General features: G+C 37.0%; 1 protein-coding gene across 1 annotated transcript in view; it reads right to left on the reverse strand.

Annotated features, from left to right (window-relative positions):
- The window catches only part of LOC125237929 (lachesin-like), a 106048-nt gene that overhangs the window by 21138 nt on the left and 60075 nt on the right, over positions 1–24835 (reverse strand). Inside the window, exons 2-5 of the mRNA XM_048145174.1 lie at positions 16083–16167; positions 13083–13204; positions 10311–10496; positions 9200–9389 (exon numbers count right to left, since the gene is read on the reverse strand). Coding sequence (XP_048001131.1) covers positions 9200–9389; positions 10311–10496; positions 13083–13204; positions 16083–16167 — 583 coding nt within the window. The remainder of the gene's footprint in view (positions 1–9199; positions 9390–10310; positions 10497–13082; positions 13205–16082; positions 16168–24835) is intronic.

Here is a 24835-nt window from a genome sequence, read left to right on the forward strand (position 1 = left end):
CACGACTATCATAACAATAACATAACGCGCAATATTGTACGTACGCACTTCTATCTTTTGTATATAGGTAACGTTGATTAATACTACAACATATGAGTGTATGTTCAAAGGGGAAACGAACCTACGTGAACTTTTTAAAATAACTGTAGACAACAATTGTTCAGAGCAATTTAATTTTCAAAATTGAAAATTCCAAGGCTTTTCACCTTCTCCCGGATCCTAGCTCGTGAAAAACTATATTGCATTTTTTATTAAAAATACGAAGTGTTCCGACGAGGGGCAAACGGCCACTAAAACGTTATGGTTACTGCGGTGACATTCGCACGGATACCTAACTTATAAAATTGGTGCCTAATCCTCCAGTCGATGGTCGCCCTCCACGGGTTCCCGATAAAGTATTACAATAGATTACTTATAAGGTTTACTCTGCCTCTTTACGATGATATGATATTTTTATGGTGTTTTTTGGCGACCAATTTTATAATTAAGGTCAGTGCGGGCAAGACGCCGCATACTTTATTGAAATAAAGTTTGAGCGGATAAAACTAGACTATTAAAGTAGTCTGGAGTGATCCGCATGGTCCTATGGGCTAGCAAATTTTATATTCTACACAACTTGTATGATACTTTAGTGAATTAAAGTAAACCTTTTTTTAAGGCTCGGCGGGTTGACCGTCCCCACGCGCTGAGTAAAGCAAGATCGCAATTCCACATGGAAATAAGTATCAAAATCATGTTCATTGTTATATTCTGTAATAACAGGGAGTAATGTGATAGATATTAAAACAAATAACGTTAATATTTTCAACATATCAGCATTTTTCTATTTATAAGGCAAGACCGTCATATGTCCCGTAAATGAGGTTATTAACCTTTTTTTTCTAGGTCCAGACAAAAGCAAAGCCGAAACTTATAATTAAAATGGGTACGTAGCACAATGTCGAAAACCAAATGTCCGAAGTACGAAATTCCGAAAGACATGATATCGAAAATCAAAATTGCTAATGTACGAAATGCCTAAAGATGCATGTCCTACTACACTTTTAATCGAACGATCTCATTTTAGAAACTCAATATTCCTTTGTCCAAAATGCCTTACACGAATACTTCGAAAGTCGATATATCTATTTCTTATAATTGCTACTTTCAAAATTCCTAATGATTATTTTTCGAAGCGAATTACCATAGGTATCTATTTCATGTTCAGTATGGGGACTTGTAGGGTTTTGTAATAGTTTCCCATACGACATAAACGACGCAACAAGCTTGGATGTCTTTATAAAGGTATATTTTTGTGCATTTGTTCATTTTAAACTTAATTTAACTAAACTTACGACAAACGTCTTTCGAAATTTCGTAATTAATAAATTTTAAACTTAGGCCAACTAAACGTAGGAAAAATGTCGATAGTATTTTCGTACATTAGTAGTATCGTCCTTTCGGCTTTCTAAAAATAGGCCAATTAACCATAGGACATGCATCTGTAGGAATTTCGTACATTAGAAATTTAGATTTTCGATATCATGTCTTTCGGAATTTCGTACTTCGGACATTTGATTTTCGACATTTTGCTACGTACTCATTAAAATTAACCCACAACACCCGTTTAAACAAAAAGCCTCCCCATAAAGTCTAAAAAAGGTGCCTTATATAAGAGTATATGCCGGTCTTTCCGACTAGGCACAATTTCGAAGTTACATATTTCAGAACATAAAATATACGTAACTTCGAAATCATAATAAATTGAACGCATTTTAAGCGCATTAATTATACTAGACAGGAAGAACGATTATTAAATTACTACGTTACATACATAATGCACAAATATTCCAACTGCTTCTATTTTGTTTTAATTTTTTGCGTAACTACGTTGAACTCGATAGTCGAGTTCGAAACACGAATCAAGTTTTTTGTTAACTAGTGTTCGTCCTAGGGATATCTATTGAAGACCAATGGAAAGGATGAAAAACTGGTATACCTTCGGAGGTGTAAGAAGTGATAGATATACAAAAGTTATACTCAGTAGACGGTCTTTCTGGTTAGACGGTCTTCCCGACACTGACCTTATACGCTATTTTTTGTACGAGCTAAAACGTAATCACAACAGTTATTTTAAAATTCAAGTGTGAGCATGACGTTGAGCTGCTAATCTTTACGAGCTTATAGCTAGGTATAGGTTTATCATACTTGTACAGTATTTATTTTATTGCGAGTATTATGACCGTGCCCGGTGGTATTAGTAGGTACCTAATATGCTTTTCGTATAAAGGGTAATAAAATGGGTAAAAAAATTAACATAGGTAATATTACCAAGGATGATTTATAAAGGATTGACAATTTTCATACTAAGCATCGTACCTCCATTTGTTAACGCCATTATTGTTTACCATTGTAACTATACTGACGAGGCCTACAAATTTCTTTTTTTTTATGTGTATTGATCTGATATTGACGAATATGTCATTTATTCCTGAATAAAATAAAAACACGCAAAAATATTTGGGGAAAATATGATTTTTGCCACTTTCAGGCTGCGAATCAGCGCCATCTAATTTTATTCATAAATGGCCCATACATTTCAGGGGTACACTATTTTGTATAATCTTTCTCATGATCGATCTCACTCTTAATATTACATTTAATACTAGGCTGTGTTCTTATCACAAATAGAATATAGTACAAAATAATCAATAATTTGTGCACTTCAACGGAAGTAAGTCGTACAATTTAAATACATACGCACTACACATACCCACATACGCAGCGCATAAACATACCGCGCGGAACACCGCATTCACATTAAGAGAGCCAATAGCTTCGGAGTTAGTGTTACGCGAAATTTCCATTTAGTGTGTGGCTGTTTGCTCGGCAAAATTAGTCGATTGTTTGGTTAGCGTGCCATTGTCTAAACAAGATCGTTGTAAGTGCATCGACTTAACGAGATATAAGGAGGTGCAAGAATATTATGATCAGGGATTCAAATATTTTGTAAACATTATTTATTTTATAACTCATGGATTGAAGTAAAATTATGAAACAAAAAAGATATATATCACAACGCGAAAATGTGGGTTGTTCCGTCCAGTTTCTATATACATAAATGTAGATAAAAGTCACCCCACCCCTTGGGTGCTTGATACTAATTAATAATTTGTTTTGTTTCCTTATAGCTTACAGCTTTTAGCTTAACTAAGTATACCTATTTAAAAATGTGGTATAAACGATTTCTTTTCATTTACTTGTATATATTGTACAATATTGCACCTATTGTTCTGACTCTGCAATGCAATTAAATAAATATAGGTAAACAACTTTGGATATCTGTAAGACCAACTTGAATCATTTTAATGTCTGGATAAAAAACGAAGCAACGTTGTACGGTTGTTTTGTAATTTTTCACTAGGCCACTTTCACTAGTTTTTTCACGGCCGCATATTACCTTAACTTGTAAAATCATACACAGTCTGACTTATAAACATTTATTTTTATCATTTATTATAGAGACATGTACATTAAAAATAATCAGCGCCTTTGAATATTATCATGGCGGTTCTATCAAAGCAATATGCAAATATATATAAGGAATTCAGTTGTAAATAGACTATACATCCACATTTTTGTTCTCTTTCAAGGAAGCTCACAAAAAACTTCACAAGAGTTCCATATAAAGCAACGACTGTCCTTTTTTAGTCGCCGTCGACGCGACGGGGCAACGTTAAATAGAGTCAAAGAAAAAGTTCCAACGAGATGATTTAAGCTACGAAAAGAGAATGATTGCATTGTTGTATAGTTTTAAACTTTAACAAATGCTACACATTGTTTCCACAAAATGGTCTCCAGGCCAACTTTATAGCATAAAATCACATAATATCTAATTGGTCCTAGTTCCACCTTTAAAATAATTTCTCTCTTGAACTTTAAATCCCTCACTACGTTCAGGGTTTTATTTTAGAACCAGCGCTCTACGTCAGGATTCAATTATAAAATTACATATATGCTTCTTTCATATATGTATATGTCATTTAGTTCCCTTATGGCACAATCTACTATTGACAATTTTTTTACTGTCTCGAAGGAATTAGAAACTTTGCAGAAACACAGATTAAAATGATGATGAATGAAATTCGTAGTACCTACGATTGCCGAATTAACATCATACGAACACGCTTTTGTATGAAAATGTGAGCGCTTCCATTGGCTATTCAGGCTAGATAACTCATACAAATTCCTAGTATACAGTAGTTATTGCAGTCTCATTTAAAAGCCTTTTAAACAAAACGTGCATTTAGAAATTTCCTCATTATATCAAAAATTCTAAAACAAAGTACTCACACATAAAAATCCGGCCGTGAGAATAAAGTCCGCAAATTATTCGATTCATTTCAAAGGAATCCTACTAAAAGGAACGCGAGACTAACTCAAAGCTTTTATATCTCGTAGCGAAGCGCCTTATTGTCTTCAGCGGTATATGTATTAAACCTTGCTTTCTCTTGCGTAAATAAAATCCATTGGAGAGAGAGTGCAAGGGACCCGCGGGGGCGATGGGGCCTTCTAGGTGTAATGCCTCATACGAGTGTCGGCGACAATGCAAAGTAGATTGAATTGGAAAAAAGACTTGAACAAAATACTCGTACCAGCTTTCGGTGCCCTGGGGAGATCTGCGCGTAAGGGTTACAAATGACGACTGTCCGTGAATGGACCTTGTAAAGTTGTTTGTGTGTGTAGTAAACAACTTGTCTATAAAAATGCATGTCTACGAAAAATATTGACCGTTTTTAAATTTATTGCAATTGTCATCTTGTATATACGTACCATAGAGGAATAAGTAAGGAAAGACTTGTTACTCCATGCATTGCATACATCAGTGAATGCGAGTTATTTGTAGTGACATCTAGCGTCAATTAGCGTCAAAGAGCGTAAATTATCAGTACTGCTACTTGCCAATAGATGTCACGACGAACGAAAAGTCGAATGTTCAAAAATTTTTAGCTAGTATTACAATAGTATTAATCAGTGTTCTGTTTTCAATTACTTCTGCATGTAATATAAGTTGTAAACTGTTTAAATATTACATTTTTGGCAGACGTGATACTGTTGACACCTAGTTTTGAGTAGTGGTACTGATAATTTACGCTATTTGACGCGTGATGGACGCTAGATGTCACTACAAATAACTCGCATTCACTGATGTACGGAGTTCTCGTCACTAGAAATACCTCGCATTCCTCTTGTACAGAATATTTTTAGCTAAATACAATAAATTACGTCGCAGTCGTCAATATATAATAATATAATCTATACTGAGCAGCTTTTATTGGGCGAACCCCGAAACCGTTTAGGTAGAGGTAAATTTTAAAATAAATCAAATACTTACCTATTAGCTAGTCTGTACGAAAACAGCAGAGTCGTGAAATGTTTGGGATGCAATACATTCTACTATTTTCCGCAAAGACTCTACTACCTACGATTTGGCTTATCTGTCAGTGTCAAGTCACGTTCTTACAAAAAAATTTCATAATTAACATGTTACACATCCGATCCATACCGTATCTAAATCCAATATTTGACGTAATAAAGTTTAAATCGGACGGTATTTATAATAAAACGAGTTACGATCTAAGTTCATAGAGTTCTTACGCATTATTAAGCCCTGTCGAACTTTCAAATTTACTTAGAAAGACATTAAAGTATCGAAGGGAGCCGACGTAAACACCAAGAGAGGGCGTCAGAGCGCTTATCGATGAAACTTGTAGGAACAAGCTGCATGTTCGCTACATTTTCCGAGCCATTACCTTCCTTTAACAGAATGAACTCGGGGCCAACTTGCATAAAATACATTGTTAATGCACCGTAAGTGCAAGAGATATATAAAGTGCAACGTGGACCCCATGGATTTTTATTTTAGCATTTTTGGGCTAAATAAAACATCCTGATACCTTTGACTTATTACACTCAGTCGACTCCAGTCGACGATACCACAATACTCATGAGGTAACTTCCAGTCTAAGCCACTTCTTTCATCACACGCGCACTTTAAATGTGCTATTGCACGCAGGCGAAGCGTGAGTTATAAAAAAAATTCTTCTCCCAAGGGAATAATGAAATTTCTTGTACCGTACTTAACATTTTTACATCTATTTACATATTTTTTACATTGCGAGAGTGATGAAAAACATTGTGTGTAACTCTGGGAGTATGAATATTACTAAATCGAGTCTTTAAATCGCTCCGGCAAGCCAGCCGTCGCGATTTAACTTACTCTCGTTGGTAATATTCAACTTCCTCCCTTTGTTGCACAATGTACTATTATTTCAAAAAGTAATTATTACAAATTCTTAAACCTCGTAATAATCTTTAATATCTAAAATTGTAATAACTAGGACAACAGCAGAGGAATATAGCCCCCGTTCTTATATCTTAATGTTTATTATTAATATTATTATATATATACTATATCATTGCTTGTTCATCATCATCAATATTATTTTGCATTTCTTTTTTTGCGCCGTGTCTTGCGTCGCCGTCGCGTCTCATACTTCCATATCGATAAGGTTTGATTTCGTATGCGTTGCATCGCCGTCGCGCGACCATCGCGCGACCGTCGCCCACGCAAGCCACGGCGTTATAATATGTCTTATTTTGATAGGTTTTTGTATCTATATTTTGTAATACTTTATTAGGAAAGCTGTTTAAAGTAGTTGGTACTGTTGGTAGGTATGAAGTCCAGACTGTTACCATATTCGTTATTCGTTTTTGGGACTCTGAAGTGAGGTTTGTTGGGCAAGCGCCGGAGGTTGGTCGGTCTATTGTATCTATCCAGCTTTCCTAATTCGTCTTTATATTCTAAAATCACAGCCAGTTTAACTTTATTAAATATACTTACTTAATACTCTACAATGTTGTACATACAAGTACTTACTTACTTACTTACATAATTATGATTATCCGATATATATTTATTCATAAATATTATCTCGTTCAGAAGTAGGTTGTAACACACTCACTACACAATTCAGTGGCAGAGCGTCAATACAACTCGATTCCCAACGGGTTCTCTAGAATTCTCTAGTATCTGTAGAAGTCCATACAAAACAGATTCTAAAAACCCCTCCGGCTTTACCAACGAAAATTTTCACACCCCGCCACTGCTACACATAATAATAATTGTATTCGTAGCATCACTACTTTGATCACTAATACAGTAATTAAAGTAGACACTTCAGAAGATTTTCCAGGAAGCGGGCACGATTCACTAAAAATATATTTTCCGTCCGGTTAACTTCACTGCTATCGCTAGAGCATTGTTAAATGGAACAAATACTTTGCCCGTGCCACAATTTCTACAAGATATTTAGAAATTTATTATTTATTTGTTTGTAATATTTTAGGGAAAAACAATGTATAGTAAATTATGTTTGGTTGTTGTCGAAGTGCTACAAAATTAACTTGTTAATCATAAAGGGCGGTAACTTGCCCAGAACAAAACATTTTCCTTCTAGCAATCGCTTTTAAGTTCGGCACCGATAACGCATACTATTTGTAAGTACGATAGGGACGGCCCGATGTTTTATCGTTTATCGCGCGATCATGATTGCCTGCCAGTATAGCTTAAATAAACACTCTTCTGATTTCGTACAAATCTCCTTTATTATGATACTGTTGTCAGATTGATGTGTCCAGACAGGCAAGCATGGTCGCGTGATAAACGATATAACGTCAGGCCGTCCTTCCATGGCGGGCGGGTGGTCTAGTGGTAAAGACGTTAGCCGCGTAAGCTGAAGACCCGGGTTCGATTCCCGGCTCGGTCACCAGTGGGCCTTGGCGTTTTTTCTTTCGTGTATGATATCTATTTCAATTTATAATTTATATATAGTAGTGGTAATCAAAAAATATTCAATAAAATAATTTGATTTGTTCTCTAGTTGTAAGACAAGGATAAGCTACGTACCGTGAATTATTGACCTCTTGTCTAGGCAACCAGTAATGCTCACTTTTTCTCTCCCGGTTACCGTCATGACAAAACACGATACGGCTTGTTTTGTTCGCGACGCCACATGACAGCGTGCGCCGGAACGCCCATCGGGCCATATCTTTTATCGCTTTTCCATAACGCAGCTACGCAGGATGAACTATTGGGCTGGCTTGTTGTGTTCGCGACGCCACATGACAACAGGCGGCGGCACGCCCGTCGCGCTGCACGCTAACCGCACGCTGCCACTCGCGCGCGAGCTCTGCCCTCACTAACCGTATCCATTATATCCGGTGGTATTACTATCGCCTAGGTGATTCATCTAAGGAGCGAAAAGAAACCATTAATGCTCAATTTTCCTCTCCCGGCCACCATCATGACGAAACATACGCTTGTTGTGTTCGCATCGCCACATGACAGCGGGCGCACGCCCGACGCGCTGCACGCTAACCGCACGCTGCCCAGCCACCCTCTCGTGCCGAGCTGTCTCTGCTAACCGTGTTCACTATATCCGATGGTATTACTACCGCCTAGGTGATTCATCTAAGGAGCGAAAAAACCCATTAATGATCAACTTTCCTCTCCCGGCCACCATAATGACGAAACATACGCTTGTTGTGTTCGCATCGCCACATGACAGCGGGCGTACGACCGTCGCGCTGCACGCTAACCGCACGCTGCCACCCTCGTGCGCCGAGCTGCCCTCACTAACCGTATCCATTATATCCGGTGGTATTACTATCGCCTAGGTGATTCATCTAAGGAGCGAAAAAAACCATTAATGCTCAATTTTCCTCTCCCGGCCACCATCATGACGAAACATACGCTTGTTGTGTTCGCATCGCCACATGACAGCGGGGCGCACGCCCGACGCGCTGCACGCTAACCGCACGCTGCCACCCTCTCGCGCCGAGCTGTCTCTGCTAACCGTGTTCACTATATCCGATGGTATTACTACCGCCTAGGTGATTCATCTAAGGAGCGAAATAAACCCATTAATGCTAACCTTTCCTCTCCCGGCCACCATCATGACAAAAATATACGCTTGTTGTGTTCGCATCGCCACATGACAGCGGGCGCACGGCGCACGCCCGTCGCGCTGCACGCTAACCGCACGTTGCCACCCTCGCGCGCCGAGCTGTCCTCGCTAACCGTGTCCACTATGTCCGGTGGTATTACTACCGCCTAGGTGATTCATCTAAGGAGCGAAATAAACCCATTAATGCTAACCTTTCCTCTCCCGGCCGCCGTCGTGGCGGAACACGATGGGCTTGTTGTGTTCTCGACGCCACATGACAGCGGGCGGCGGCACGCCCGTCGCGCTGCACGCTAACCGCACGTTGCCACCCTCGCGCGCCGAGCTGCCCTCGCTTACCGTGTCCACTATGTCCGGTGGTATTACTACCGCTAGGTGACCCATCTATGAAGAAAGTAAAAGTATATTTTATTTATTAAACTTTACACATTAGTTCACAATATATTACCAAATGACTTATGTGATGTCACTTACTTACTATCGACCGCGTTTAAATAACACTATTTTATCATCATTCCGACATTTCTGTCGTATTTTAATGGCGTTTGACCCGGAAGTGACATTAAGTATGGGTAGGAAACGCGAGAGTGTTAAAGTAAAAATAATTACAGAGCTTTCTTTAGACAGTTTTTAGGGTTCCGTAGTCAACTAGGAACCCTTATAGTTTCGCCATGTCTGTCCGTCCGTCCGTCCGTCCGTCCGTCCGTCCGTCCGCGGATAATCTCCGCAACCGTTGGCACTAGAAAGCTGAAATTTGGTACCAATATGTATACCAATTACGCCGACAAAGTGCAAAAATAAAAAATGGAAAAAAATGTTTTATTAGGGTACCCCCCCTACATGTAAAGTGGGGGCTGATATTTTTTTTCATTCTAACCCCAACGTGTGATATATTGTTGGATAGGTATTTAAAAATGAATAAGGGTTTACTAAGATCGTTTTTTGATAATATTAATATTTTCGGAAATATACGCTCCTAAAGGAAAAAAAGTGCGTCCCCCCCCTCTAACTTTTGAACCATATGTTTAAAAAATATGAAAAAAATCACAAAAGTAGAACTTTATAAAGACTTTCTAGGAAAATTATTTTGAACTTGATAGGTTCAGCAGTTTTTGAGAAAAATACGGAAAACTACGGAACCCTACACTGAGCGTGGCCCAACACGCTCTTGGCCGGTTTTTTTTTAAATAGAAGTACTTTATGGTGATCTCCACACATCATCGTTAGCTTATAGACACCGTATAAAATAGGATTCCTGAGTCTTACTGAAGTAACCTACATTCTGAACATAAAGTATCCAGGTACCTGACTCTTCATCGGGTCAGTGTTGACCTGACACATGTAGGTGCCAGAGTCGTTGGCCTGCACGTTGCTGACGTGCAGCTTCCAGGTGTTGTGGTTGTTGTAGGTGACGGACAGGCGCGGGTTCAGCGCCACCATGTTAGTGTGGATCGCGAGGATCGCCTTCGAGTCCGACTTTATCCATGCCACCTGAAAAAACACTCATTATAATATAGTCACTCACACAGTAAAATATTTATAGTGACTCAATAGCCGAGTCACCTAGGCGTGACGAAAAACTAGGCTTAATTACTGACAACACGTTTACACCCACATGATACCTAAAACTACTATATTGTGTTTAGTTTAAACTTGTTATGTATGTTAACCGATTTCGACAGTTATTACTTTATATGAAGGAGATCATTTTACGTAAACTCTTGTATTCATTTGAACTCTTATTTTACATACGTAACAAAAGTAACAGTAAAATTGCATAAATGTATCCAAATTCGAGGGGTATATTATTATAAACTCAGACAAACAAACGCAAGTCAACCAAAACGCTTAAAAATAATACTACAATAGCGCTATAAATTACGAAACTTAAACAATGCAATCAGAGTGTGTACAAAATAAAACGCTTCACACTCGAGCTGCATATGAGCGTGAAATTCCGCTTTATATCTAGGATTAACGTCATAAATCGGTCCCATTTCGCCGGCGCTTCTCCAAGTTTTAAATCGCTTGTGTTGTTCACCGCCGAGACGAAACTTAATGTGACTTAAACACTGTAGCGAATGTAAAACTGAGAGAACGACACGTAAAATGGTACCGAGTTTCATCCGAGGAATGCAGGGTGTCTCGCCCGCGCCGCTTCAGCGCATTTTTCATGTGACATCTCGCTTTGTTGCGGTTGCGAAATAAATTAGTAACAATTCTACTGTTTGCGTAAATTTATTTGTACGGCGGTGAGATTCTAGCATTTAATTTTTGTTAGCAAGTGCCTACCTACCTACACTCTTTGTACTAATATAGATATTATACACGTTAATATAGATATTCGAACTTATTGTTCATACACGGCTAATAATTCCACTTAAATACCTTAATTACGGCTCGCATGTAGTTACCTATTGAGCTATCAAATTCCCTAGTTTGCTTGAAACCTTCAAGGTTTTGTACATACATCTTTGGAATTGGATAGTGAGGATAGCTTTCCACGTACATTTTCTTTGAAGATGCCGGTTGTTAATGTTACTATGCGAGCTTTGCAGCAATATAATTATGCGCGTGTAATAACAGAGATAGCAACAGGCGCGAGGCGGGTCAATGAACGAAAATCTATTGAGGAAGCATCTACTCGTAGTTAATCTCTGTAAAGAGGTCTCAGAACCGCCCAAGAAGGATTATCAATGTAAACAACATTAATTAAATAAATATAAATGCCTATGTATATCGTTGAGGACACATTTACACATAGATCGACCTAGTTCCATACTAAGCACAAACGAACTTTATCGGCTTCATAACTTTAGTGTACGTTTATAAATAAGGAGGATAGAATACAGCTAAGACTCAAGAACTAATGTTCATCATACAAATGAATTGTTACTCTTAGCGGGATTTAAACATGACCACCGACCACAGTTTTTACTGGTAGGGTCTCTACTCACTAGGCCAGACCGATCATCAAATGACTGTATTGTTGATGGAGGTCAATACAAGTATGGCATACGGTGAAGCGTGACTGATCTTCATATTTAGCCTGTTTAAAAAATGATCAATATTTATTAAGAGTTCATACATTTACTCCTAAACGTGAGTAGCAAATATCATGTGTATAACCCTTAAACCATAAAAATCCCCGTGACAAATACTATCATATCATAAGGGTTCTATGATAGGTTCAGGAACCATAGGGAAATGAGGCAATGACAATGGTGGCGTTCTGAATATCTGACAAACGAACAAAGTCCCTATTCTTGTGTCACTCGAGATCAAAATGTCGTGCGATTTATAGTAAAAAACAAATTGAATTGGGGTTTCGTATCGATATCTGTTTTAATGTCTATAGCTGTAGTCTAGTGAAAAGGGTATAACTCAAATTGACTCGGTGATAAAGGTCCCTCCTCGGACTTGTGACCTTTTTCACCGAGTCAATTTGAAGTTATACCCTTTTTCACTAGACACAGATAGATACTAGAGTAGCACACACTTGAATTTGACAGCTGTTCCAAATTTAAAATCATAACCTACTTTTTTCAGTAGGTATTGTAAACAATACAGCTTTCCGTTTTTTTCTGCTGGTTGGTAATGCTGGTCATTGCCTGTGGTTTTTGAACGCATTATAGAGGGTTTATGATATTTGCGTAGAAAAAGGTTTCCCCCTCACTAGGTCGCGCATTTTATCCACTAGTGGATAAAGTAATTTGACCTTGAATAGAGGCAAATTTTCTGCTTTAAAATTGATAAAAGTGGGTTAATCTAGTGATGAAGATGTTTTATCACCTGTGGAACTACTGGAAGCAGTGATAAACGCGTTTTTTGCGTTGTACTTTCATCGCTATAGTGAGGGGAAAAGTTTTGTGTTACACATGAGTGCAAATGTATTTTACTTCTCGTATATTGAAAAACTCGCAAGCTCAGGATTCTATTCTCAAACCACTCGCTTCGCTCGTGTTTCAACTATAGAATCCTTTCGCTTGCTCGTTTCTCAATTCCACACTCGGCGTTAAAATACAACTTTGCACTCTTGTATAACGAATAACTATTTTATCGTTTAAAATGTCTCACCCTATAGTTGGAGAGATGGTTGACGACGCACGTGAAGTGCACATCGCGGCCCTGCGTCACCGTGTGGTTCTCCAGCGGCGCCAGGAACTCCGGTTCCACTTCCGCATGGATTGGTATTTCACCTGTTCATGACAAAAGGAGGTTAATATTCATATTCATATTCATTTATTCATATAATAGAAAATACTGTAAGTACGAAGGTTTAACACAAGATACTCTTGTAGACACCAACATATTAAAATTGTAACGGGACTCAAACACGTCTACTTAGGTTTTAAAACAAGGATAATGGCGTTGTTTCAGCGGACTCGGATAAAACGGGATTTTAATGTTTAAAAACCGTGAAAGTTTTAATCATAGTCGTCAGTAATATAATTAGAAATGAAACACGCGGCAGGGCTACCGTTTTTAACCCCTGACGAAAAAACGACGGGTGTAAAAGTTTGATGTGTATGTCTGTCTGTGTGTGTGTCTGTCTGTGGCATCTTAGCTCCCGAACGGATGAACCGATTTAGACTTAGTTTTTTTTTTTTTGTTTGAAAGATGAGTTAGTCGGGAGTGTTCTTAGTCATGTTTCATGAAAATCGGTCTTTTTTAAATTTTAATGTTGTGGTTAGGTTATAGAATATGTTAATCGATAGCGTAAACGTCATAGAAAAACATTTTCTGTAGGGATAAAATGATCAGCGCCCCCTGCTTTATACTTACTAGAAGCAAAACTAACATAAATTTTCAGCGAAGCTATGGAGTAACGTATTTTAAAACGTCAGACTTGTGCGAGTTGTGCTTAAAATAAGATAAAAAAATGCGAATTTGAGGTAGAGGCTGTTCAAATACTGTAAACACAGTGGTGAACTAACAGACACCATAACTTTGTTTACGTCTTGACAGTGTCAACAGGATATATTTGATAAGGTCTGCTTTTTAACATACTATTAGACATTCATCCAGTAAACCACGCAAACGTGAGCAAATAGGAGCCCCCGAAATGATTAAAAGTACCTATGTATGCCGGATTGTCGTTAAATATTACATATTAAAGAATTTTGATTGATCTCTAATGACTCACTAGAAATCTGTAGCACCCACTATCAGTTTATTTTTAATAAATTTGTTTCGTCTTCTTATAAGCAGTAACATAACACTATAAATTGTCGTATTATTAAATATAGAGATATTGTGTTTGAACGACGCGCCGCGTTGTCCCTAAGAGGTACGTAGGAGGTTTCGATTCGGTAGCACTTAAACCTCTCTTGAGGCTATTTATGCATTTCATACTAAAGGTTACCAACTTAGCATACCTATCTTTTGAAATATGATTGTGATTTGAGATATTCTTATTTTGTCAGAAATATTTATAAATATGTCACTCGGTTCAACCATTACTAACAGAACAATATGTAGATGCGTTATGAATAACGTTTATTGTACAGATTTATGAATATAGCAATAAGAAGAAAAGGAGTGGAATGGCTGCTTCTCTACATTTTCCTCTGTGTAATGAATATATTATATATTTATCAACCATCTAATAAACAAAGAAGAAGAAGTATCTTCCAGGTCTGACTTTTTTAACTCTCCTAAAATATTAAAACGAATAAAAAAAATACAAATACAGATTTACTTTGTCTCAACTCTTATAAAAACAAATTAAAATCCGACAGATCTCAAACGTAAACGACGCATATCTGTAGCCATAACCAAATGTATTGTGACAAAATATCATCAATACGTATCTAATGTCAAAAAAATCTGAGAAAGTACTATATAACTACGTTTCTGTGAAAAGGTAATTTCGCACGGGTCTTCCACTTTCTTCATAATATAACAATTGAAAGAACCTCATATCGCGAACAGTACATTTATAAACAAAGACTTCTGTGAATATTTCGCTTGTTGTGGCGTAGTTGTAGATTTTCAATACAAATCTAACTCGAGGGTGACACTGCCCGGTACCGTGCCTCGCAAACTCAACATAACGTCAATTAATTTTAAACCAAAGCCCGGAACAGGCTAACGGAATCTACTTGATGATATTTAATAGTATGTTTCCTGACGAGTATTGATACAAAATTAAGCTTCGCTATGACTGTTTTGAATAGTATTTAGAATTACGGATCGAGACCTAATGCTATATCTATAAGCTATGTGTAATTCTAATAACAATTATATGAACCAATTATTTCGAATATCTGCACAGAGGCTTTGTATCTACAAGCATTCATAATGGCAGAGTGCGTGAAGGACTGGCGCTGACTATGTGATTATAAACGAAATACATTCATAGACATTCTTATACATTAGACTAAGTCCCAAGGACGACATGACGAAATGATTACGTTAGAACATTTTCTAAGATCAGTTTGTGCCGACTGTCTCTGCTTAAGACCCGGAGACTATATCATTATAAATTACGGCGCGGAATACTTTGGCATATTCTTGAGGCGTTCTCAGAAATGCCAAGGATATGCATTAAAGGCATTCCACATGCGTTTTCAGGCCCGCCTTAGACGTGCCAAGGTGTTCTTAGTATCAAAAGCATCCCAACCACAAATCCCAAGAACATCTTCCATGCCTGAAAATGCCTCGGTAACACTCTGATGTGCCATGGCAAATATTCTTGTCATGGAGTATGCGAAGGTTTATTTATACATGTTCCATTTAAACCATTACTAAATTTAGAAAAATAAGAATTAAGAATGGAGTGGGTTCGTAGAAGCCGACTGTGGGATATGGGTTAAATTGTGGCGTAGGGAGAGGCTGGCAACCTGTCACTGCAATGTCACAATTTGGGTTTGTTTAAACCCCTTTTTGCCAAGAGTGGCACTGAAACTTAGTAGTTCATGTGCTCTGCCTACCCCTTTATGGGATACAGGCGTCATTATATGTATGTAGGTATGTATGTATGTAAATTCAGAATAATAAAATAACATAGTTTGGGAATATTTAAAAGGAAAGATACAGAGAGTAAAATGTAATATTAATAAAAGGCACTTTTACCTGTAACGAAGACACTGAGAAATGTTGCCAGACACCAGGCTGCTTTCGTAGATGGCGAAAACATGAGTTCAGTTCTATGTTCAACCTGCAACAAACCAATGACGTGAAGTTAGTTCGTGAAACAATAGAAATAAATTGTTAAAAAGGCATATCTTTTCTTTTTTCCTGATAACTTAATGTAAATACGGTAATAATATAGTAAGCACATCTAAATAAAACTACATTGCGACGGTATATAAATGGTATATAAATGGAACATATCAATTGTCCGAGACAAGTAGTAATAATGTCTAGAAGTAAATGCATAAAACATTCGTACTAAACAGTATGTAAATATTATATTTCATCATTCTCTTGCCCTTATCCCAGTCACTTGGGGTCGGCGCAGCATGTCTTTCTCTTCCATACATCTCTGTCACTCGTCATCTCATCATTAACTTGTTTTAGTTCCATATCATGTCTCACACAGTCCATCCACCTCTTCTTCGGCTTTCCCCTCCCGTTACTTCCACCACCTTCCACATTCATTCGTAATACCTTTCTCGTCACATGCCTTTCATCCCTCCGCATTACATGTCCATACCATGCTAGTCGATTCGCTCTTACTTTTTCAACAATCGGTGCTACTTTTAGGCTTCCTCTGATATACTCATTCTTTATTTTATCCATTCTTGTCACGCCACACATCCATCTTAACATTCTCATCTCTGCTACGTGCAATCTCTTTTCATCCGTCACCTTTAGGGCCCAACACTCTGATCCATACATGACGACAGGTCTGATGACTGCTTTATAAATTTTGCCCTTCAGTCGAAGAGGCATCCGGGCGTCACAAATGGTTCCCGTGACCTGTTGCCATTTCATCCACCCCGTGCTAATACGGTTTTTCACGTCGCGGTCGATATCGCCATCACACTGTACGAGCGAACCAAGGTACTTAAAGTCGGAGCAGACTGGCAATGAAATACCATCGAGTTCTATGGCAGCAAAACCAGAGAGACCGCCGAAATCACAAAACATATGTTCTGTTTTTGATCTACTGATCTTCAGGCCAACATTCTCTAGTTTTTGCCGCCACTTCTCGAGTCTGCTCTGTACCTCGAGCCCGTCTTCACCAACAAGCACAATGTCATCAGCGAAAAGCATACACCAGGGTACCTCCTCCTGTATGTCCGACGACAAAGCGTCCATAATAAGCAGGAAGAGGTAAGGACTTAGAGCCGATCCCTGGTGCAAGCCCACCGCGACACTGAACCTGTCGGTGGTGCCGGCAGCTGACCGGACGCGTGTACAACATCGACTGTACATTGACCGTATTAGCTCTACATACTTCCCAGGCACGCATTTCTCTTTCAGAGCCCACCACAAAACCTCTCGGGGTACGCGGTCGTATGCCTTTTCGAGGTCAACAAATACCATATGCAGGTTCCTTTTTGCGCGCCTGTATTTTTCGCACAATTGGCGAAGTGCAAAAATGGCGTCTGCTGTACCTCTTCCCGGCATAAACCCGAATTGGTTTTGTGCTATTTCACTCTCTTCTCTCAGGCGTCTCTCTATCACCTTTTCCCATATTTTCATTGTATGTGACATTAGCTTTATTCCTCTATAGTTGTTGCAGTCTTGTACATCCCCTTTGTTTTTGAAAATGGGCACCAGTAAACTGTCGCACCATTCATCGGGGATAGTTTCTTCATGCAACAACTTATTGAAGAACAAAGTCAGCCACTTACATCCATCCTCACTCAACAACTTCCATACTTCTCCAGGTATATCATCTGGACCTACCGATTTTCCATTTTTCATACTTCTCACAGCCATTCTTACCTCATCCATACATATCTCTCTCACTGTACCCATATTTATCGGTTTGTGATCCAGTACATGTCTACTCCACTCATTTTCCTCATTCATTAACCTTTCAAAGTAGCCTTTCCAACGTTCTTTTATGACTTCGTCATTCGTCAGCACCTTTCCTGCATCATCTTTCACGCACTTTATATGTGATATATCCCGGGAAATTCTTTCTCTCGCTTTGGCAAGACGATACAACTGCTTTTCGCCTTTAGGACCATCTAGAGAGTCATACAATTTGTCCTGTGCTGTTGATCTGGCTATAGCAACTGCACGTCTTGCCATCTTCTTGCATTCGGTATACGTGGCCTTTTTTAATTCCTCTTCGGTTTCCTGTCCATTTTTAGCAATTTGCCATTCTTTAAATGCTTGTTTCTTTTTCTTTATGGTTTCCTGCACCTCCTCGTTCCACCACCACGTTTCTTTATCTATGATACCTTTGCCTTTCGATTCACCTAACACATCTTTTGCCACACTCCGTATACAGTTAGCCATTTCTTTCCAACATTCGTCCGCATGCAGTCCGTCCATATCTTTCATCTCTATCATTTTATCTATCACACGCTCCTTAAACATTCTGGCACATTCATATATTTATTAATTAAATAAGCTTCCATCTCCGAAATGAAGATTATTAAAATACTGAGAAAGTTAATTAATTTAAGCTCAAGCTCTTCTCAAAATAACCGAAAAAAAAACACGGTGTCATACGCAAGATATAGCAAAAACACTTCGGAAAAACTGTAATAAATTATCCTGCAACTTTACTTCGATTGTAAAAACTTACTAAAGTAGCACAATCCATAAAACAAAATGAACATTTCAAAAATTAATACCAAAGGCTACTTCACGAAAAGTTTTTACAAAGACAATAATAAAATTTCCAGGCCTCAAAGAAAAAGAAACGAAGGCTCGTTATAAATTTTCCCAAAACTCTTAACCGTCACCCATAATATTATCTGCTTTCCTCAAAATAACAAGACACAGATCGACAAAGGAGTTTCCTCGGAGGAAATGAGGCTTGATCGCTCTCTTCGTAATTTCAACTCTATAGGGGCGAATTGTTTAACAGTGTATTCATTTTAAGAAAAAAATATTTCTATTTGAAGAGCATTGCAATCAGTCAAGCAAAACGAGAATTTAACCAAAAAATAACGGGTTGCATTATACGAGAAGTATGTACAATTGTACATTGTAGTTATGTACTTCGTAGAAAGAGTTAGAATTGTATATATGGATATGGTGTTAAGCATGAATAAGAGTTAATTTATCTTTAATAATAAAAATGAAGCTAAAACATGTCGCATATATCGCTTACTCTCGTTACAAGTTAGTTGCGAACAAGTTAATTTGTCGTTCAGGCAACTTAATTACATTAAAACCAAGCTTTATATTACTTACTATATACCCTTACTTTATCATTTGAATCGTATTAAACTTGTCAGAAAATAGTTAGTATATTTAAAAACACAGTTAGTTCCGAATAAAGTATTATGAGGAATGAAGCCTCAGCTTGAAGTGCTCATAAGCAATCGGCTCGCGGGCCGGGTGTCAGACCCACGAGATTCAATTACTGCCCGCTGACGGCGTCAGAACTTTAACCGCTGCGCTCGCAGGTCGCCAGCATTACGTGTAGATGGAAACCTTATTTCAAAGTTTGTCTTAAGCATTTCCGTTCCAGACCAAACAATGAGTAGACATGGAATGAAATAAAAATTTAATTTGTAATAGACAAAATAGAAGAAAGATATTTATTTTCATAGTCTCAGAATGATTACCTCAATCATTTCTTTAACTATAAAAGGAAAATCGAATTTTTCTTTTGATGGTACAAACCAAGAAATGTTGAGAATGATTAGGTAATATCATAATATGCAATCTAATAAATAAGACTTTAAAATCTTGGTTTCTTGTTACTTTTAGGTAGATACTCACTAGCTAATAACTACAGTGAAACCTGGTTAAGTGGGACCTGGATAAGTGAGAAACCTCTTTAGTGGGGACCCAAGGTGTGGTTCCGATACTTTCGCACCGATTTACCTCTATTAGTGAGACAAAACAGACCTCTATAAGTGAGATTAGCATTTTCGATTTTATAGTCACATTTCCCTCTATTAGTGAGACAGAGTGTGTATTTTACCTCTGTTACTGAAACTATATTTGAAATGTATATGAACTTAATTGTTTGTTAAGAATTTTATAGGAATTTACCTCTGTATCTGAGATACAGTCAATCTATGACCTCTGTAACTTGGACTTCATAGAAAATCTACTTCCATATTTTTAATAATTCTTAGCCTATCTTTAAATTACGCGATTGATCATTTTTGTGTTCAGATGAGTGTAAGGGTTTTTTTGGTTATTTTAAGTAATTAAAACTAAAATCTCGATAAATTACATAAAAATAAAAAAATAAAATATTTTCATAATATACCTATAAAAGTTTTAAGACACAATGACGTTAGAGTCTTATATTTTATTTAAAGACAAGGCTTATTTACCTTTTCTTTTAAGTAGTATGCAACTAATAATAACTATATGCAAAACACCTTATTTATCACCTCTATAACTGACATACCCTCTATTCTGGCCTCTATTAGTGATACCCTCTGTAAATGAGACAAACATTTTATTATGCCTGTCTAACTGTGAGACCCTGAATAAGTGGAATACCTCTTTGAGATAAATTTTGTCGTCCCTTGAAGTCTCACTTATCCAGGTTTCACTGTATATAATATTGACTAATACTAATACGAGTATGCAGTACTTATACTAATACATAGTATTGATCGTACCTAAATATTTTATCCTTTCTAGAGGTGCAGTGCATATTAAAGGTAGGTAACGAACTAACGATAATAAAAAAACTTATGTAGGTTTCTTGACAACATTTATGGTAATTTGTAACTTGGTCTTGTTTCGTACGTAGGGTTGCAAAAAAACGGTTTTTTTTCTGGCTTGAAGAAAAACATGAAAAAAAACCGTGAAAAAAAACAGTTTTTTTTTCTGGAGTATGTTTTTTTTCTAAAGTACGAAATCTCAAAATTTGCAAAATAGTTAATACTTTTATACGGTTTTTTAGACTTAATGTTAACTATTAAACGAATTTAATCAAATACTTTAATTTCTGGTCTTATAAAAGTAACATTTACGAAATCTGTAGTTGATAGTTATCACTATTTACTGTTGGCAACACCACCGCCTCTCCACGCTACACGCAACATCGGGGATCCCCCAATAAACGTTTGTATACTGAATGTTAATTGAATTAAAATGTACGTTATTGTTATTGAAACACGTTACAACTCATGAAAAACCGTTATTGTCGTATTATTTGTTCATCTGAAAAAAAACCATATTTAGAAAAAAAACCATGGTGCTCGGTTTTTTTTCATGTTTTTTTTCACAATTCTGAAAAAAAAACATTTGGTTTTTTTTCTATTTACAACCCTATTCGTACGTCTACAGTTTCGCATTCAGCACTTTTAAGTTTTCATTTATCCTACCGGTGAAAATGTAGCGTACCCGTGAATATATTTTTGTATATTAACATCATCTAACCGGCATGAAGTCTCGTTTAACCCGGTATTATGCTAATTGAACGTTACGAAAGTGATTAAATTGGCAACGGAGTCGAATTTTCTCGAAGCCCGACGGGTTCTCTAGATTTTCATTAGATAACTAGTTACATTAACGGAAATTTATAGCACATTTATTTAAATTCAAATCATAAAACATCATAAATTGTATAATTTATGTTGCAAGGAAATAAACCGGTTAGCAATAATAGATTTCATGGAGCGTTTAAAATATTCTGAATTCTCGGTCCGTTCTTGAATCTATTCTAAGCAGCGATTTTTCAACAACTTTTACGTAAATCAGAACTGAGAATTAATTAATTATTTGTACTCTCATAAACAATTGGTACAATGGTGTACATTCAGGATTGATAGTTTAGCATTATGTTCTGATTATATGTATCTACATATAATAGATTTACGTAAAAGTTGTTGAAAAATCGCTGCTTAGAATAGATTCAAGAACGGACCGAGAATTCAGAATATTTTAAACGCTCCATGAAATCTATGAAATCTATGATAGTTTAGCATTATGTTCTGATTATATGTAGATACATATAATCAGAACATAATGCTAAACTATCAATCCTGAATGTACACCATTGTACCAATTGTTTATGAGAGTACAAATAATTAATTAATTCTCAGTTCTGATTTACGTAAAAGTTGTTGAAAAATCGCTGCTTATATATAAAACTATCCTCGATTTGTGGCATCTGCCACAAATCGAGGATAGTTTTATTTGATTCGAACAATCAGTAAACATGGGTCCGGGATAAATATCCCGTGAGGGCCACTAGGGAACTAATTGCTGGCCTGGCCGTATTGATGGCGCGCAACCAACACCGGATCAATGTAAATTATCCCATCCCCAATCCGCGAGACGTCATTATCGTACATCACTTGATGCGTGTAATTTGATAGTTTGCTTATTCGATACACTATAGAATATTGAGTTACGTAGGTATTTGCCAATATAATTATAAAATTACTTATTATTATTTTTGAATTTTAACCACAGTTAATGCCCGAGACGGCTGACAAAACCGTTTGGCTCATAAAGTTCATAATAACACAAGATACAAAGCATTTATTTGCCAGAATACAGTGGGTGCATAGATGGTGACATACAACAACTATGGCTTGTTCAGTTTGTTACTGATATATTAATAAGCTTGTGTGTGGAACCTTAATTTTTATGCATTTCGCTTTCGCAAACAAGATGTATAGAAATTAAGTAACCCAGACAAAAAAAAACCAGAACTCAAAAATAAAATAATTAGTTGTCTTAGGCAGACAAAGTTGCAGGCAGCAACATTTTTATTTCAATATAAAAACTACAATTTAGCATTTCAAACCGCTTTTCTATGCAAGCCCAGCCTCCTTTTATAGTCCTCCTTTCCTAGTTCCAAGACATTGACATCATTGAACATATTTCAACAAATCTTAACAGGTTTAACATCGATACTTCTTTACACAAACCTAGTCTTCATTTTCCCAGGATATTAGGGAAAATATTTTCATGTCGCATACGTTCTGCTTTATTCGATTTTTAATTATTATAAAAAATAATATCAAAATACCGTTTTCATACAACTTTAAACTGGCCCTTACAATAATTTGAAAAAGTTAAACTGCTGCTGCCAGTGCCAATAGGTAATGACAACAAGTCCGTTCCAAGAAGGGATGAAAATATCATTATCCAATTTCATTCCATAAGATACTTCATCATCTTCCTTGCGTTATCCCGGCATTTGCCACGGCTCATGGGAGCCTGGGGTCCGTTTTGACAACTAATCCCAAGATTTGGCGTAGGCACTAGTTTTACGAAAGCGACTGCCATCTGACCTTCCAACCCAAGGGTAACTAAACCTTAGTGGAATTAGTCCGGTTTCCTCACGATGTTTTCCTTCGCCGAAAAGCGGCTGGCAAATATCAAATGACATTTCGCACATAAGTTCAGAAAAACTCATTGGTACGAACCGGGTTCGAACCCGCGACCTCCGGATCGAAAGTCGCACGCTCTTACCGCTAGGCCACCAGCGCTTTTTAAGATGCCATAAGATACTTATTCTGTATAATCTCAGATTCTTAAATCTGTGGGTATAATTCTATCAAGCATTAAGGAATTAGTTTAAACCTTTCTACAAAATATTTATCAAAATGAACGAACTATTCATGTATTTAGTAACAACTTCACAAGTGTTGTAAAATTAATCCAATTTCATAGAAAATTTCTAAAACGAGTTAAATTAATTAATTTGGCAAAACTACGGCCTAGCAGTAATAAAGCTGTAATTAAAGCATTTTCCTATAGCAACCAACATTGTATATTAAAAATAAGGCTGGGATACACAAGCCGACTTCCAAACCTTTAATAATATTTTTAGATTCAATGAATACCAGACACCATCAAATAGGGTGAATACGTAAGCGGGGTGAGTATGAACAAAAACTGAGAATGGTTGCTTATAATGGAATAATTATGTTATATATCATAATTGAACACAATGCTAAAATAATTATTTTATCTACGTCCATATCATACGTTCTCTAGAACATGCTTAGGAGCGATACCTACATGTATACTATATGGCCTACAAGTATATTAAGAAATTGTAATTTTTATTTAACTTTATCGGAAACTCGCCTTTCAGCCCATTTCATAAAACAACACTCGTATTTTATTGGCTCTCCTAATGCACCAGTCACATAAATAACTAATATAAACTTGGATTATTAAATTAAGTACTATAACTTTGTTTACACAACGCCAGGTTGTACTAAATTTTCGGTTGTGAAACAGTCAAGAACTCATCAGTCTTCTAAATATAGTTCTTACCTTATAGGAATTACACTCTCCTATGACAACAAGTTGATAAAAAATTTAATGTTAAAAGGTAAAACGCGTAGTTTATGAAAACGAAATCATATTTGCAAACCCTAAACAGCTGAGTAGCACATTTAAAAGCAGTAAAAAAACGTTTTTATTTCCACCATTATAGATGAGCGTCAGGACCCCTGGACCACTACAGATATTTGATGTTTAGTGCATACTAAAATTTAGTACCTATTTGATACTATTTGGCACCTCCACTGATATCGAAAAATCGAGCGAATAAAGTGGCCAGACATTCTGACGTCAGGATGTCTGGCCACTTTATTCGCTCAGGACGCCAAAAAAATTTGAAAAAAATATATTGACAGGTACCAAATAGGTAGTAAATATTGACTAAGATATCAATTAGTAGTGGTAACTGGTGACCGAAGAGCTGGCGACTTCCTCGCTCAACGTATCAGCATTGCGATACAGCGAGGAAATGT

Source organism: Leguminivora glycinivorella, chromosome 2 (genome assembly GCF_023078275.1).
Source record: "Leguminivora glycinivorella isolate SPB_JAAS2020 chromosome 2, LegGlyc_1.1, whole genome shotgun sequence".
Taxonomy (NCBI): domain Eukaryota; kingdom Metazoa; phylum Arthropoda; class Insecta; order Lepidoptera; family Tortricidae; genus Leguminivora; species Leguminivora glycinivorella.